The following is a 14,793-nucleotide window of genomic DNA, read 5'->3' as shown; positions in this document are numbered from 1 at the left end:
ATCGTATCATTTTTTTCGTTACTTAGACCTTTGTGGGTATTAGAATCAATTCAACTAGTATAGCAAAAACATGATTCCATTCGACATCCTATCACAATCTCGTCTTCCTTTTGGCTTGGAATGAGAATGGGAATGGGAATGGGAATGGGAATAGTTGATAATCATGATGTTTTCTTTCCTTTTTCTCCCAAAATCCAACGGTGTCGTTTTGAAAGATTGGAATTGGAAGGGGGATGAGTCATAGTCATGACTCATGAGTCATGATGTTCTTTCCCTAAATTCCAACGGTGTCGTTTTGAGAGTGGGTCGTGATCATTTCTGGAACCCCGGATGTGTTGTAGGGTTGGGTTCTCCTCTCTTTTTGTCCATTTTCCACTCTTTTTCTCCTCCCATAAAACCAAATCATTATATATTCATCATTATGTTCATGATAGCCCAATACCCATATCTCTTCTCTCTCTAAGCTTGACATTCTATGGAGATAAGAAGAAAGAAAGGAAGAAATAACAGGAGAGAAAATGGAAAGAAAGATGGAGAAAAGAGAGAGTGGAAGCTTCTGCTTTGAGGGGATTGTTGTCTGGCTCGAGGCCACCAACCATCTTTGATTTATTCAAATACTTTGATCAGCTTCAACCCATCTTCTCCTTCAATTCAATTCCACCCTCTGATTATGTGTTAGTGCCCTCGGACCAGGCTTCATTCCCCTCAATCACTGCTCCCCAATCGGCCCAGAGGTTTGTTTTCGGTATTTCTGGTGTTTTTTTTCTGAATCCTTAGCTGATTTTCAATCTGTTGATGGGTTTTTGTTCTCACACACATTAGGGCTGTTAATCACTTGCAGATTGGTGCAATGATGAGAAGTTTTGACTGTGTTTTGAACTAGTTCTGACAGATTTAGACAAAGTTTTCATCATTGCCTCTTTTCCTTTTATTTTATTCTAGCTTCATTTTCAACTCTGGTTATCATGGCTGAAATCTTCCCTGTCAGTCTCTCTAGACCTTTTGTTCTTCATCATTGAAAAGATTTTTCTCATCATGGCTTCAAGTTCCTGATCTTTCCATCTGTGTTCTTCATCTCCCTCGTTCAATTTTCTTTCATATTTTCCGGGAAAGATCTATGTAAAGAGGGGAGGAAAAGGCTAGCTAGGCGACAAGATCAAACTACTCTTAGACCCATTAGACCCATATGTGATTTTTAGTTTAATTAATGATTTTTTTCCAATATTTCTTGTTCTTAGTGGGGGTAGTTGGATTTGCAGACCTGTGAAATCTCCACCCTCTTTTGCTTTACCAAAGTTTCACTGCTTATTAAAAGTTGAATTCTCTGCTGCTGCAGTGAAGATTTCAAGGTGAAAGTGGGGATAAATTTTATGTAGAATTGATTCTATTTTATTGGGAATTTTCTCTTTATTATCAATGAGGGTATCTTTTTATTCTATCCCTTCAATCTAAGTTCTAGGTATCATCCCATTTTCAACTGATTCATCACTAAAAAACCCCATCTCTCCTCATTGAAAATGGATTGTCATAGACCCAACAACAAAAAAAGTTCTCTTTTGGCCATTTCCATTAAAGATCATTCAGAGTTTGAATTCTTGTTTAGATCTTTTTGGGTAGTCTCTATTTCATTCTTTTGTAACGGAAATCTTTTTGGGTGGGTTGATCATATTCTTGGAGTTGGAGATCAGACTCTCACTATATCTTGAAATTTCTTGAGCTAAAAGCAAGGACAATGGCTTTCTGAAGTCTGATACATTAGCTCCTTTTGCATTGATTCAACAACACCTTGTGTTCCCCCCTCCATCACTTTCCCTGTGGTTCTGCATGATTTTTATCAGAAAAAATCAGAGTTCAGCTCAGGTGGCCGGTACATAGAAATGGACAAAGCAAACAGTGGCCTGGAATGATGGGAAGAGTCATGGATTTAACTCTAACAACTGTTCTGGGCTCTTGCTTCTGAAAACATACTTGTCTTTTTGTTTTTGTTTTCATTTTCTTTCTTTTCAAATATTTTTCAGATAATCAAACATATGGTAAGTTGGAGCTGTATATGGGTTTGTCAGTATGTGATACTGCATTTGGACTCCACTAACTTCTGGTTTCATGGGATCTTTCTGTGATTATTATCATCTTCCACCTCTCTCTCTTGGGTAAGTGACAATGCACATTAAGTATATATATATATATATATATATATACACACTCTTCTCATTAGGGAGTGTTTGGCATTTTGAAGTGTCTAGCTCCCTTGATTCCCTTGGTTCTTTAGTTTTTCTGTGCAGAAGTGTTGTTTGGAAGGCAAGAAACCAGGGTGAGAAAGATGAAAAGGCTTTACATGGAGTTTTGAATTGATACTACTGCATAAAGCACTTGGAATAGTTTTATCTTCTGCCGGTGGTGGTGGGTGGCAGCCTGGCAGCTGTGCAGTGCACTGAACAATAAGAGAATATTTATATAATATTGTATAATTTTATTCATACTGTTCAGGCTGCTTATAATCATCTCCCACCATATGTAGAAAATTAATATAAGCAATACCCATATATTTTGTTTTGATTTGGAGCTAGTATGACAACATTACTGGTTTACTCAATGGAGAGTAATAGTCGTGAGTTCTTGTGCTATATGATGTAGATTAAGCTGGTTGAAGAAGTTTTTAGGTTAAATTGATAACTTGGCATGGTATCGGAGTTGATTTTCTATTTCTCGATATCATTAATTCAAATCTTATCATTCATTTATTGAAAAATTTTGCATTACATATAAGTACATAACACTTTCATGCAGAATAAGTTGAGAGTTGTTTTGTTTGTTAAACCAACTTAACAACTTAAAATAATTTAATAACTTAATTTAAGTCATTAAATAAATTAAGTATATGTTTAGTAAAATAATTTAATGATATGACTTAAAGTCAAAAACAATTTTAAGTAATAAGTAAAAATAATTAATTTATTTTTAAGTTTACATCTTTATTTTATATTTTTATCATCATTTGTCCTAATCATCTCTACGATCCCTTTTGCTACTCTACGACCTCTATTGTTGCTCGATCTTCTTTACTCTAATTATGATTTATGAAAGATAAATATATCAATTTGATGATTTATAATAAATTTTAAGCTAATTTTATCAAACAACCATAATACTTAAAGTACGTAAGAATTAAGTAATAAGTTTTTAAGTTAACAACTTAAGTATAATTTAACTTAAAGTCAATTTAAGTTATTTTTATAATTGTTCTTAAAAAATTATTTTAAAAAAATTACTATACATGTGGACTCATAACATTAATTTAAATGCTAATAATTAATTAAATTTTACATTTTAGCAAAAACAAAATTCAATCATATCAATTTATCATTAGATTCATTACCTAAAAATAGCAACATAATGGTTATAAAATAAAGGAATGGTTGTTGCATGGAGTACTTACTTGATGCTCCATCACTTGAAATGGTTGATTTCAAGTAAGGATGGATGTTTGGTTACAACACTTCTCAAGCTTAATCCAAGAATTAAGAGAGAGAGAGGAAGAAGATGGTTAATTATTGGCAATGGATAAAGGGCGAGGGAAAAAAAACTACCTTAACCGTAGAATCCCAAAAACTTAGGAGCCACCACCACAACCCCCATCTCTCTCTTCTTCCTTTCTCTTTCTCTTCCTCTTTCTCTGTTGTCTCTTTCTCCCTGACCATTCTCTTCTAGGCTCAGCCCCCCACCCTTGTTAAGGGGGAGAGAAAAAATTTACCCATTTTCTCTCTCCCCTTCCAACCCCACCCTCTCTATCACGATTACTGTATTATGCAATTTCGGGATTTCCATGCACCCACCGCCGCCGCCGCTGCTTCCTCCGCCACCACTGCCAGCGGTGAATGGGCAAAGCTCTCTCCGGCATAGATATCAGCCTGTAGCCGCCACCGCTTTTGATTCTGAGTTTTCCGAATTGGTTGGTGATCACTGTTTGTAATCGTGCAATGTATTTGATTCCTTCAGTGCCTTATCTTGACTCCGCCTTCGACCTCGCTACCATCTGTCTCATATCGGCCCTCCTCCTCCTCTCCCTCCTATCCCTCTTCTTCGTCTTCCACCTCCGCCTCAAGTGCCGAACCTCCCACCAGCTCCAGAACTTCAACTCTCTCTGGACCATACGGCTGCTCCTCGTGCTGTTCATCTCTTTCTGGGCTGTCAACGAACTCCTCCGCATACCCTTCTTCCGCCGGAGATATCCGTACCCATTCTTGCCGGCGCTGACTCTGGCTCAACAGGCTGGTCTCTGCAAAGTTCACGTGGTTCTCTCTCTGGGTTTGTACGAGCCTGGCTTCCTCGTGACCTTTCTATTCCTCGTCAACGTCTCCGTCAAGAAGCACAGCAGAGACAACAAGTGGGGTGTGGTCATCGTCTTCGCCTTATGCCTCCCTATCTTCTTGCTGCAACTCTTCTTCACTTACTTCTCTCCTCCGGAGGTTCCTATCCCTGGGTTTTTGAAGCGGAGCTTCATGACCATCAAGGACGGGTATGGAAACGACGCCGTTTTGTGCATGTACCCGCTCGTGAACACCCTCGTCTTCTGTGCGTTTGCGATTGTGTACGCTGTCTGCTTCCTTTTGTCCTGTTGGAGGGTAGTCTCGCTCGTGATCAACAAGGGCTTGAGGGTTCGGATCTACGCGCTCGCCTCCGCGGTTCTCTTTCCGCTCCTGGTGCAGCTTCTCTTTCTGGGAATATCGGTGGTTTTTTCGCCGGCCGACACGTTCTACGGCGGCGCTGCACTGATGGTATTCCTCAGCGTGCTGTGCTGCACCGTCGTGGGGGAGAGCATTTTGATAATCAGACCGATCACGGAAGCGTTATCAGCCGGAGGCGATTGCTGCCGGTGGATTCGCGACGTCGGGCAGGGGAAACAGGTGGCGGATGAGGGTTAGTAGAAGGGAGATGAAGGGCATTCTGGTGATTTTCTTTCACGATGAGGAGGGGGCGTTGGTAAATTCGGTAATAGGCGGTCACGCGCAGCGCACGGGACTGGTCTCAAAAATGTTAAGAGAGAGAAAAGTGGAGAGCTGTGACTGTGAATTGATGTTTGATACTTTCCTTCTTTTTTACCCTCTAAAATCCGATTTGTAGTATAATTTTTCTCTTTTTTTTTATTTTTTATTTTTTATTTTATAGATTTTCCCATGAAAATACCAGAAAATGGGAAAATATTTGATGAGAAAATGTGCAATACAATTTATTAAATTTAGTTGTGAATTAACTCTACTTGTGTGTTTAATAAATATTCAGAAATTTACATGCAATTTATGGGGTTGGAATTATAATAAACATTTTTTTTTTCTTTACGGGAAAGAAGATATTGTTTATTAATTATATTATTTTCTCAAAAAAAATCAAATTTAATATCTGTTATTAATTATTTTTTTATTTTATGCAAATTTTTTTATGTGTTTTAGTTTATTTTTGTTATAGAATTTTTTATTAATATTAGTATTTCCTTTGATTTTAGATCACAATCGTGCAATTCTTATTAGATATCCATTATAAATGAACAAGTTTGTGACAGATTTGAAAATTTTTAAAAACATAGGTGTTTGCCCCAATTATATATAAAATTAAATTTAAAAATTAATTTTATTTTTTTATTTTTTTATTTTTAACATATATATATATATAATACAAAAATGCTTTTAAATAAAAAAATTATAATATTTCAATTATTTATAAAATATATTTATTTTTATGTGGTTAAAAATTTTAAAATACTCTTAGATGGGATTTTAGAAATTGTTTTTAATCTTTTTAACATTTAAAATTTGTTATTTTTCGAAGCATTAGAAAAGGTTTCTAAAAACATACTCTTAGATGTTGTTTGTTTTATTGTTTAATTCTAAAAAAAAATAAAACTAAATAGTATGTAATAATATTAAGTATTAGGTAGTTTGTTTTTTTAATTTTTTATTTCTATTAAGCATTAAAAATAAATAATTTTTTTATTTATAAAAAGTTAAATACTTTAACTTTTTCTATTCACTTATAAATTTATATTAAGCTATAAAAAAATAAAAAAATAAATCATTTAAAATCTAAAAGAAAAAGCTTTCAGATGCTAAAAAAACAAACACCCTCTTAATTGCTAAGCAATACAGTAAAAAGGCTTTTTCATTAATAATTGACAAAAAAACCCACTAATTTAGCTACCCGATATTAGAATATTAAATAAACCTTATGACTAAACCTCCATATGCTTGTTACATGGTTTTTCCATTTATTTTTTAATAGAAATTCTTAATAATGAGAGAGTCAATATTTAATTTTTTATTTTTAATTTTTTCAATTTTTTTAATTTATTTTCTTTTATTTTTTTATATTTTTTATTTTTTGTACTTTTCGTCATCTGAATTTCCATAAATCCAAAATGACCTGTAAACTCTCAACCCACTTAGCCCACCTTCACAAGGGCCTAAATCCATGTAAGCCTGGCCCAAAAAGAATGTAACGGTGCAAAACCCCACTGAGTTAGGCCCAAATAAGTATAAAACAAAACTTCAAATATAATAAAAACGTAATGCCAGCCTATAGTCTGAATTGGGCATAGAGCCCACTTACGAATAATTTTGAGAAGAATATAAGCAATAAGCGCTTTACAAAAATTAGGCATTTGAAAAACTTTTAAAAATAATTAGATATTCAATAACAATATATTGAGAAACATTACTTTAAAAACTTAGAGAAGTAAATTACCCGCTCAGATTAATTCATGGAGAATGACTTAACATTTGAAGTAATTTTGGAGGAATATAGACGCTTTCTAAAATCGAATGTTTGATCATCAATCTCTTTATGATACATCATGATGGTTAAGTCGAACTATTGAAAGGAAATGGAAAAGAAACACCGAGTAAGGACAAAAATACAGTAAGTAGACTCTTATAAAGACGAGGAGATAATAGTCGAAAGAGATTCATGATATTAGGTTTATAGAATTGCAATTTTCTATGAAGTCAATGCTAGTAGTAATATCTTAATTCGACTACCTCACCATTCATCAAGGTAGACATAAAAACGTAAATTATTGTCAAGAGTGATCGAAGTTCTCTATGCCCCTTCACCTACCTAAGGATCAGTTATTAGAGTGTTTACTTTTTAAGGTCCTTTACATCATAATGACCTTGTCAAGGCAATCCATTCACCCAAATTTCTTCAATTTGTTCAAAATAAAAAACGCGAGACAAGAAAAAAAAATGTTTGATTATGATATAAGAAATGTTTTCTCATATAAATTCAATATTTGAAAATATTTAGAAACATAAACCAATAATCACTTGATAGGTAATTTTTAAAAAAAATATTACAAAAATGCTTGGATTCCCCTTAAAAACTATTTCTAATAATGAAAATTACAATCAATTAAATACATTTTAGAAAGAGTCGCTCCCAAACATGATGAAAGACGAGGGCCCCACCCTCATGAGTAAAGGGGCAAACAAACAAATGAAAGCCCTTCATCACGCCTTATTTTCCTAATGCTTTGTCCCAAAGCAAAAGCCCCTAACTTTGGGCCTTCTCCATGCCTTGCTTGCTTCATTGATCGTCCCACTTTTCCCCTCTTTCTCCTTGCTAAGGCCCTTAAATGAAAGCTATGTCTCCCTCTTTTTCTCCCTCTATCTCCTTAGTTTATTATCATGCCAATTTGAATGTATTTCAATGTCATTTGAATTTTTAGATACCTACCCACTTCTTCTTCATTTAAAAAAAAAAAAAATTATAGGCTTGACTTGTAAATAAATTAATCTTTTGATTAGAATCCATTATATTGATGGTCTTGGTTTAATTGACTTTCAAAACAAAAAAAAGGTTAAGTTGGAAGACATTTTTTAAATATGAATATTATAATATTAAATTTATATAAAAACATTATATATCTAATACGTCATCAATGTGTTTTAAATATGCAAGCATCCATTATTGGTCTTTTTTTTTTTACATAATTTTTTTATATTTTGAAAGTTCTAAATTAAGAAATTTTGTTTAATTAAAAATTAAAAATTACAAAAATCATCTTTAATTCAATTGCTTCTATTTTGTTTGTTGCTAAATATAAGAATTTTCATTTTTGTCCCAAAAAAATTTAAGCCTCCTCGGATTACTGCTTTTGGAAGCAATTTTTTTAAAAAAATAATTTGTAGAATAGTTTTTTATAATGTTTTATAAAATAAAAGTTTATTTGAAATTTTCAAATATTTTTAATTTGTTTTAAATATTTCTAAATATGTTTAAATTTTTTTTAAATAGTTTTCAAAAAACAAGTGAAAATAATTTAAAACAATATTATATTTTCTGTTTTTAAAAATAAAAAACAGAAAATAAAATTTTGATTTTTAAACATATTTTTTAATTTTTTATATTCTAAAAAACAAAAAATAATTACGAAATATAACCTTTTTTTTGTCAAAATAATATTTCCAGAAGTTTCTTTCCTTATTTTGGGAAAATAAAGACCATGAAAGTTATCCAAAATTCTCTCCCAACAACCCATTGAAAAAAAAATGGCATCTTTGAAAAAAAAAAGAAAAAAACCAAACAAATTGGGAACACCTCTTCATGTTTGTAATCATCAATGATCTCTTTTTGACCAAAACGTGGGAAAGATTTGAAGTAGTTCCCATTTAGTGGCACATCTAACGGCTATAAATTACAAATGTGAAACGGTTAGAAGCAATCCAATATATTATTGTACGTTAACCACACAGACTTTCACATAAACATAATCCATCAAACGGTTCGGCGTTTCGCATTGGCGTGATAGGGCTTCCATCGTCCTTCCGACGGTCCTGATATGAGGAGCACACGACTTTTCGTGCACCCCACCACACGCAACATATGAGTCGTGCTCGTGCAATGATGATGCCATATGCCACAGTGGAATCCGCCTTGACATCCGGTCGGCACGACTGGCGCCGAAAAGTAGGGGTAGTTTTGGGATTTTGAAAATTACTACGTGGACATGTTCGAGAATATTATTGGCGGTTCCTCATTGCGTACGTGTGCACCATACGCCATTGTCGGTCCGTTCTCCCACGCGGCGCACCCTTTGCCATTCATCATCCACGTGTCTAGCTGTTAAGCAAGAAACTAAATTAGCGTTTTCCTCCTGATTTCTACGAGCAGTCGAAGTTTTGCTATTTCCAGATCATCTCTTAGCAAGTAAGATTTTTCTACTTCCTCTTCAATTTAGACTTTGACCTTATTCTTATATTCATTTAAAAATTTAAAATAAATTTTATTCAAATTGTTTTATTTAATTTACATAAAAAATATCTAGAAAATTTTAATACAAGGGCATTTATTTAAAATTTTATATGTATTTTAATTATAAAAATAAAAAAAATAAAGGGTATATAAGAAAATTTTTATTATATTTATTTTTTATTTCTTTCGTGGTAGTTTCCTTCAAACCTTGATAGACTCAAACTAAGCCTAAATAATTAATTACATGATTATTTATTTTACTTTTTTCCTTGAACTTTCTCGATCCAAACTAAGTCTGAATAATTGAAAATGATAACAAATAATTATTTTTTGTTTTTAATAGCCCCCATGTCATACTCATGATTTGCACTATACTTATAAAAAATTATGTTGATATTTTATAATATTATTTAAATATGACACTAAACCTTTCAATGATGATTTCATCAAATAAATAAATAAAATAAACACATTGAAAATTAACCTTGACACAAGCTCCTTGTAGAACATTACCATATGAATTAATAATAAACAACATTTTGTCAAAGAATGCAAGCATCCTAGTAAATGGATAAACACACAAATTTTTTTCTGTTTTTTTTTTCTTTTGGGGTGGCTTTTGATAGGGGGAGGGGGTCAAATCTACCGTCCATGATCCACCGCATCTAAATACTTAGCCGAAATGAAGGCAAAAACATGTCCTAGACGGCAAATATAAGGCAAAAAAGACCCACCCAATGTCTTGACTTCTTCACAGAAACCACCTTTGTGTACAGGCTAAGGAAGCCTTCAAAGCTACATTTATGTGTGTGTATATATGTATATATAAATACCAAGCTCCACCTCTCAACACATTCTCATTCTCCTCCATATCATATGCTTTTTGTCCGTTGTTTTCTTTTATCATGAGCAACGTTCCTAGGTCATTAACGGACTCTTCTCTAACCCTTTTCAAGCTTGCCATCTCGGCTTCTGATCCCTGGCCATTTTCTTGCGTTTTCTTGTAACATCTCAAGGAAAAGAGGTGATTTTCTTTCTGGGTTTTTCTAGGTTTTTAGTGGGTGTTGCTGAGAATTGAGATATGGGGAGTGGGGAGAAGAATTTTCTCAATTTCCACATGCATGTCCACCATGGGAATGGTAATAATAAGAAGGAGATGAGGGACATCCCAAAGGGGTGTCTTGCAGTTTTGGTGGGTCAAGGGGAGGAGCAGCAGAGGTTTGTCATCCCCGTCATTTACATCAATCATCCTCTGTTCATGGAGCTGTTGAAGGAGGCAGAAGAAGAGTATGGGTTTGAGCAGAAAGGACCCATAACCATCCCATGCCATGTGGAGGAGTTTCGCTATGTCCAAGGCATGATTGACAAGGAGAAATCCCACCACCACCACCACCACCACGACCTTCACGACCACCACAACCACCACCACTGCTTCTGGGTTTGACAGATTAATTGTGATTCTACATATTCTAGCTGATTCAATTCCTATGTAAATCTTCTGGGTTTTCTCTAATTTTCACATTTTTTTTATATACCAAGGTTGTTGTAGTATTGACAAAACAAAGGAGTGGTTATGAGAATGGGGTTGCTTCTTTTTTCTTTTTCTTTTTCTTTTTTTGTGATATTTTTGGGCAATATATTTGTTTGGGGAGCTTGAAAATTGATTAAAGAGAAAGAACAAAGTTTGATGTACATTCCACCTCTCTTTATTAATGTGAACACATGAAACTGGTTTTTGAAGTCAATGAATCACGAGTGAGAGAGAGAGAGAGAGAGAGAGGAGAACGTATTGAACACGGTTGAGGCCACTACTTTGTTGTATGTTGTGTGCGGTTGCCAAAGCCAGGGAGGATAAAGCTTGAAATTCCCTTTTTTTTTCCTTTTTTTTGGGTCATTCTATATATATGTGTGTATATATATATATATTAATTTATAAAAAAAAAATAGGAGGAAGGAGGAAGAAGAAGAAGACGAAGCTTCATTTTTGTAGTTCTTCATAAGATGAGACATTTACTTAGATATATGTGGTTAACTTTTGCTGGTTTTATTTGGTTTGGTGGGTGAGGGGATGCGAGCCAATGGGTCCCGACTGGGGTTTCTGGCCTCAATTTTGAGGTTTCTATTTGGGTTTTTGGCCTTACGAGAAAAGACAAATGGGTTGGTTTGAATATGATTCCAATGTCCTTCGAAGCCTTAAAAATAATTTTTAGTTTTTAGAATATAATTTTTTTTTTAAATGGACCATTTTTTAAATACAAACTTTAGATATTTTTAATTATTTATTGTAAAATGTTGTGAATAATAATTTAACATTTGAAAAAAAAAATTAAAATTTTTATATCATACATAAGTACACAGTACCTTCATCGAGAAGAAGATGAGAAAATTGATTTTTATATTTGAATTCTTAAATAAAATTTTGTTCTTTAATCATTTTTAAAAAAGGTTCTCAATCCTTTAGTCATTGTTTCAATGCACATGAATTTATTCAATTAATTTTTTTTTTTTAAAAAAAAAAAACAAAGAATGGTGCATTAGATTTTGGAAAAAGATATAATAATTTTAAAAAATGATAATTCAAAAAATATTTTCAAAACCATTTTAAAGGAATCTAATTAGAAATTGTCTTTCAGAGTAATAATTTCAATTAAATTTTAAAACTGTCTTTTAAAAAAATAAAAATTTTATATTTCAATTTAAGTTGCATTAAAAATAATAATAATTTCCAATTGATATCATAAAAAAGGGTATAAATAAATAAAAATCAAAAATGTGATATTTTTAATAAAAATTTAAAAAATGTTTTTTTTTTTCAAAAATCCCTATAATATGCTACATTGAAATAGGTACATTTTTTGTGTCACAATTGTATATTTTTATTTTTATTTTTATTTTTTGCTTTCGGTGTTTTTCCTTTGAACTCCACACAATGCCTCAATGCTAGCTGCTCCATTTATTGCAGAAAAACATTGTTTCAGTGTTCTTCTCTTCCCCATCTCCCCACAATTGTGGACTTGGTGGGGGCCAAATGCTTCTCCATTTGGTGGGGGAGGTTTCCTACAAGTTTACCCCACCTCTCTCTCTCTCTCTCTCTCTCTCTCTCTCTCTCTCTCTCTCTCTCTCTCCCTATGATCCTTAACTTTATTTGAAGGTGTGAAGCTTCATTCCTTATCCTCAATTCATTTCCTCCATATTATTGCTTTCAATTATAGAAATATGTATCATTTTGTTTTGCCTTTGAGACAAGTTTACACCCAAAAGAAACTATAAAATTCTATAATGACATTAAATTCTAAGAAAATCAGAAATCCACTAACATGAATTTCATAAAATTCCTCAATACGAAACCTTCAAGCCACGTTTGACTAACACTAAACAAACGAATGCATAACAAGAACATGTCAAGAGATGCTAAATGCTATGTTTGGTAATTGTTGTCTTGAACTATTCCTTTTTTTAGAATTAAAAAAAAAAATGAAAACAAGATTATTTATCAATTGTTTGAAAAATAGATATTTGAAAACGGTTTGTATTTTAAATTTTTTTCACTTATTTTTTAATAATTATTTTAAAGTTTTATTATATACATATGAAAATTGATTGAAAATAAAGTATTACAGTTAAAAATTATTTTTAAGAAATATTTGAAAACATAAAAAATAAGTTTGAAAATATTCAAAATTTTCAAACAATTTTCTTTTTTTTTTCTTCTAAAAATCATCCTATAAAACTGTTTTTAAAAAACTATTTTTGAAAACATTCCAAAATAGATCTCGAATTTATTTGAATTTATGTATTATACAAAAATTTCTAATCTATTTATCATGCTTACATCTCTTTCTTTAGGTAGTATACAAAAAATCCTTGAAAAACCCTTAATTTAAAAGAAAAAATCACCCAATTTTCAAAATAATTCTAAAAAAATACTGTAATATAAAAAAAATAAAAAAGAAATATCCCAAATGCACCTTACATTCTCCACACCAAGGTCTTGAACACCATTGCTGCAGCATACCAACAACTTTACCCTGGTTTTGTTGATTTGGCCTTTCAATGAAGGCTGGGTCCCTGCAGTTCTGAAGTGTTTAACCACCAACCAACCCTCTCTCTATCAACAATTACTAATGATTTATTATGGGTATATTTTCAGAAAAAAGAAAATTCAATATCTGTACATGAAAGCATTTCTTTCTGGGTCCTTCTCTTAACAACTTTCTTGACGGAATTAATAGCCTGGCCTGTAATTCTTTCTTTCGTATTTCAATGGAGGTTGTGGAGGGTCCTTGAAAAAGTCCATGCCCTCTTTCCTCTCTGTACACGCTACCGAAGGTGGTTGAATGGGCATATATTTTTCTAAGATTCTAAGGTTAAATGAACTGTGAACAACTAGCAATTATTCTTTTTTTCTTTCTTTCTTGTCAAAGCAAGTTGGCATGTTTGAGAAGGCTTCACTAGCATTTTCCTGAGAAAGTGAGGGCTCCTTTCTTTTCTCATTGACCTCATCATTCCCACTGTTTGGTTTGATTACCACAACTAGAGATTTGACTTTGAAAATGTCTCCAGATTGGCAACTTTGCGGTTTAATTGACATTATTCCCTCCTCTATCGGTTAAGTGGGATCCATCCCATGTGATATTTTCATAATGATCTTTTAGTTTTTCTATCATATCTAGAATGAGATCCGAGTCTTCAAAAACTATTCATAAGAAATAGCTTTCCACAACATTTCTTAGAAATAGTTTTCTATTACTTTCATACCTCTCAGTTGGTCCGACTTTGGATTTGCTCTCCAATGGTCATCAGTTCGAATCCCCTCAAAACCACTAAAAGTTTACCTGATTGTTAACTTTAGGGCATGTGAGATTAATTGAGGTGTACGGAAACCGGCCGAACACATATTTGTTCAATGGTCCAAATTTAACCAATACATCAAATTACAAGTTTGACATTACACCAAAGAGGTAAAATTGAATTTTCCTTTCTTCTTATGTCCAAATCAAATTCAACCAACTTTGCTTTCAAACCATCATCAATTCCCATTTCTTTTGTCTTCCTTTTTTTTATGCATTACCCAAAAGGATAATAAGATTAAAATTGAAAATACTTTCCCACCTACTTTCAAGGTAACAGGGTTCAATCAAATGGACCAATACCAATAGATACCAGATACTTCAAATCATTTAGGTAATATTTACCTAATCTTGGCCTTTTTGGGGTCTAATACAGAGTAGCATTAAAGATTTAACCAGTGAGGAAGACATGATGGGTCCATCAGAACATGACTTTTGGTTTGGTGGGAGAATGTTTGGTCAGAGAGAATTTTCAAAAGAGAAAGAAAGGAAAAGACAGATGAAGAAAAGAAAAACATCACAGTTGCTGCCAGGTCATAGTGAAAGAACCTTGCAGACAAGTCTGGACCAGGAGTTCAATGGAGGATCTGTAAATTTTGTATGGCCTCCATTGTAGCATTTGGTTTCTTATTGAGAGTAGAAGGATTTCGGGTATTGGCTGTAAGTTTCCAGGAAAGTTTCAAAGAATAATACCGGGTCA

General features: G+C 33.0%; 2 protein-coding genes and 1 long non-coding RNA gene across 3 annotated transcripts; all 3 read left to right on the top strand.

Annotated features, from left to right (window-relative positions):
- Nucleotides 1-352: 352 nt before the first annotated feature.
- LOC117933150 lies at nucleotides 353-2,685 on the top strand. The gene is made up of 2 exons (XR_004654285.1): nucleotides 353-2,150; nucleotides 2,270-2,685. It is a non-coding gene; the product is annotated as an uncharacterized LOC117933150 (long non-coding RNA).
- Nucleotides 2,686-3,823: 1,138 nt separating this feature from the next.
- Nucleotides 3,824-4,922, top strand: LOC117933440. Its single transcript, XM_034854795.1, has 2 exons — nucleotides 3,824-3,962; nucleotides 3,997-4,922. The coding sequence occupies exons 1-2, from the start codon at nucleotides 3,824-3,826 to the stop codon at nucleotides 4,920-4,922; spliced, it is 1,065 nt and encodes a 354-aa protein (XP_034710686.1).
- Nucleotides 4,923-10,077: 5,155 nt separating this feature from the next.
- Nucleotides 10,078-10,935, top strand: LOC117933845 (auxin-responsive protein SAUR32). Its single transcript, XM_034855404.1, has one exon. The coding sequence runs from the start codon at nucleotides 10,325-10,327 to the stop codon at nucleotides 10,685-10,687; it is 363 nt and encodes a 120-aa protein (XP_034711295.1). The 5' UTR covers nucleotides 10,078-10,324; the 3' UTR covers nucleotides 10,688-10,935.
- Nucleotides 10,936-14,793: the final 3,858 nt, after the last annotated feature.

This window comes from Vitis riparia, chromosome 16 (assembly GCF_004353265.1).
Source record: "Vitis riparia cultivar Riparia Gloire de Montpellier isolate 1030 chromosome 16, EGFV_Vit.rip_1.0, whole genome shotgun sequence".
In the NCBI taxonomy this organism is placed as follows: domain Eukaryota; kingdom Viridiplantae; phylum Streptophyta; class Magnoliopsida; order Vitales; family Vitaceae; genus Vitis; species Vitis riparia.
This window is presented reverse-complemented; position numbering and strand designations above follow the sequence as displayed.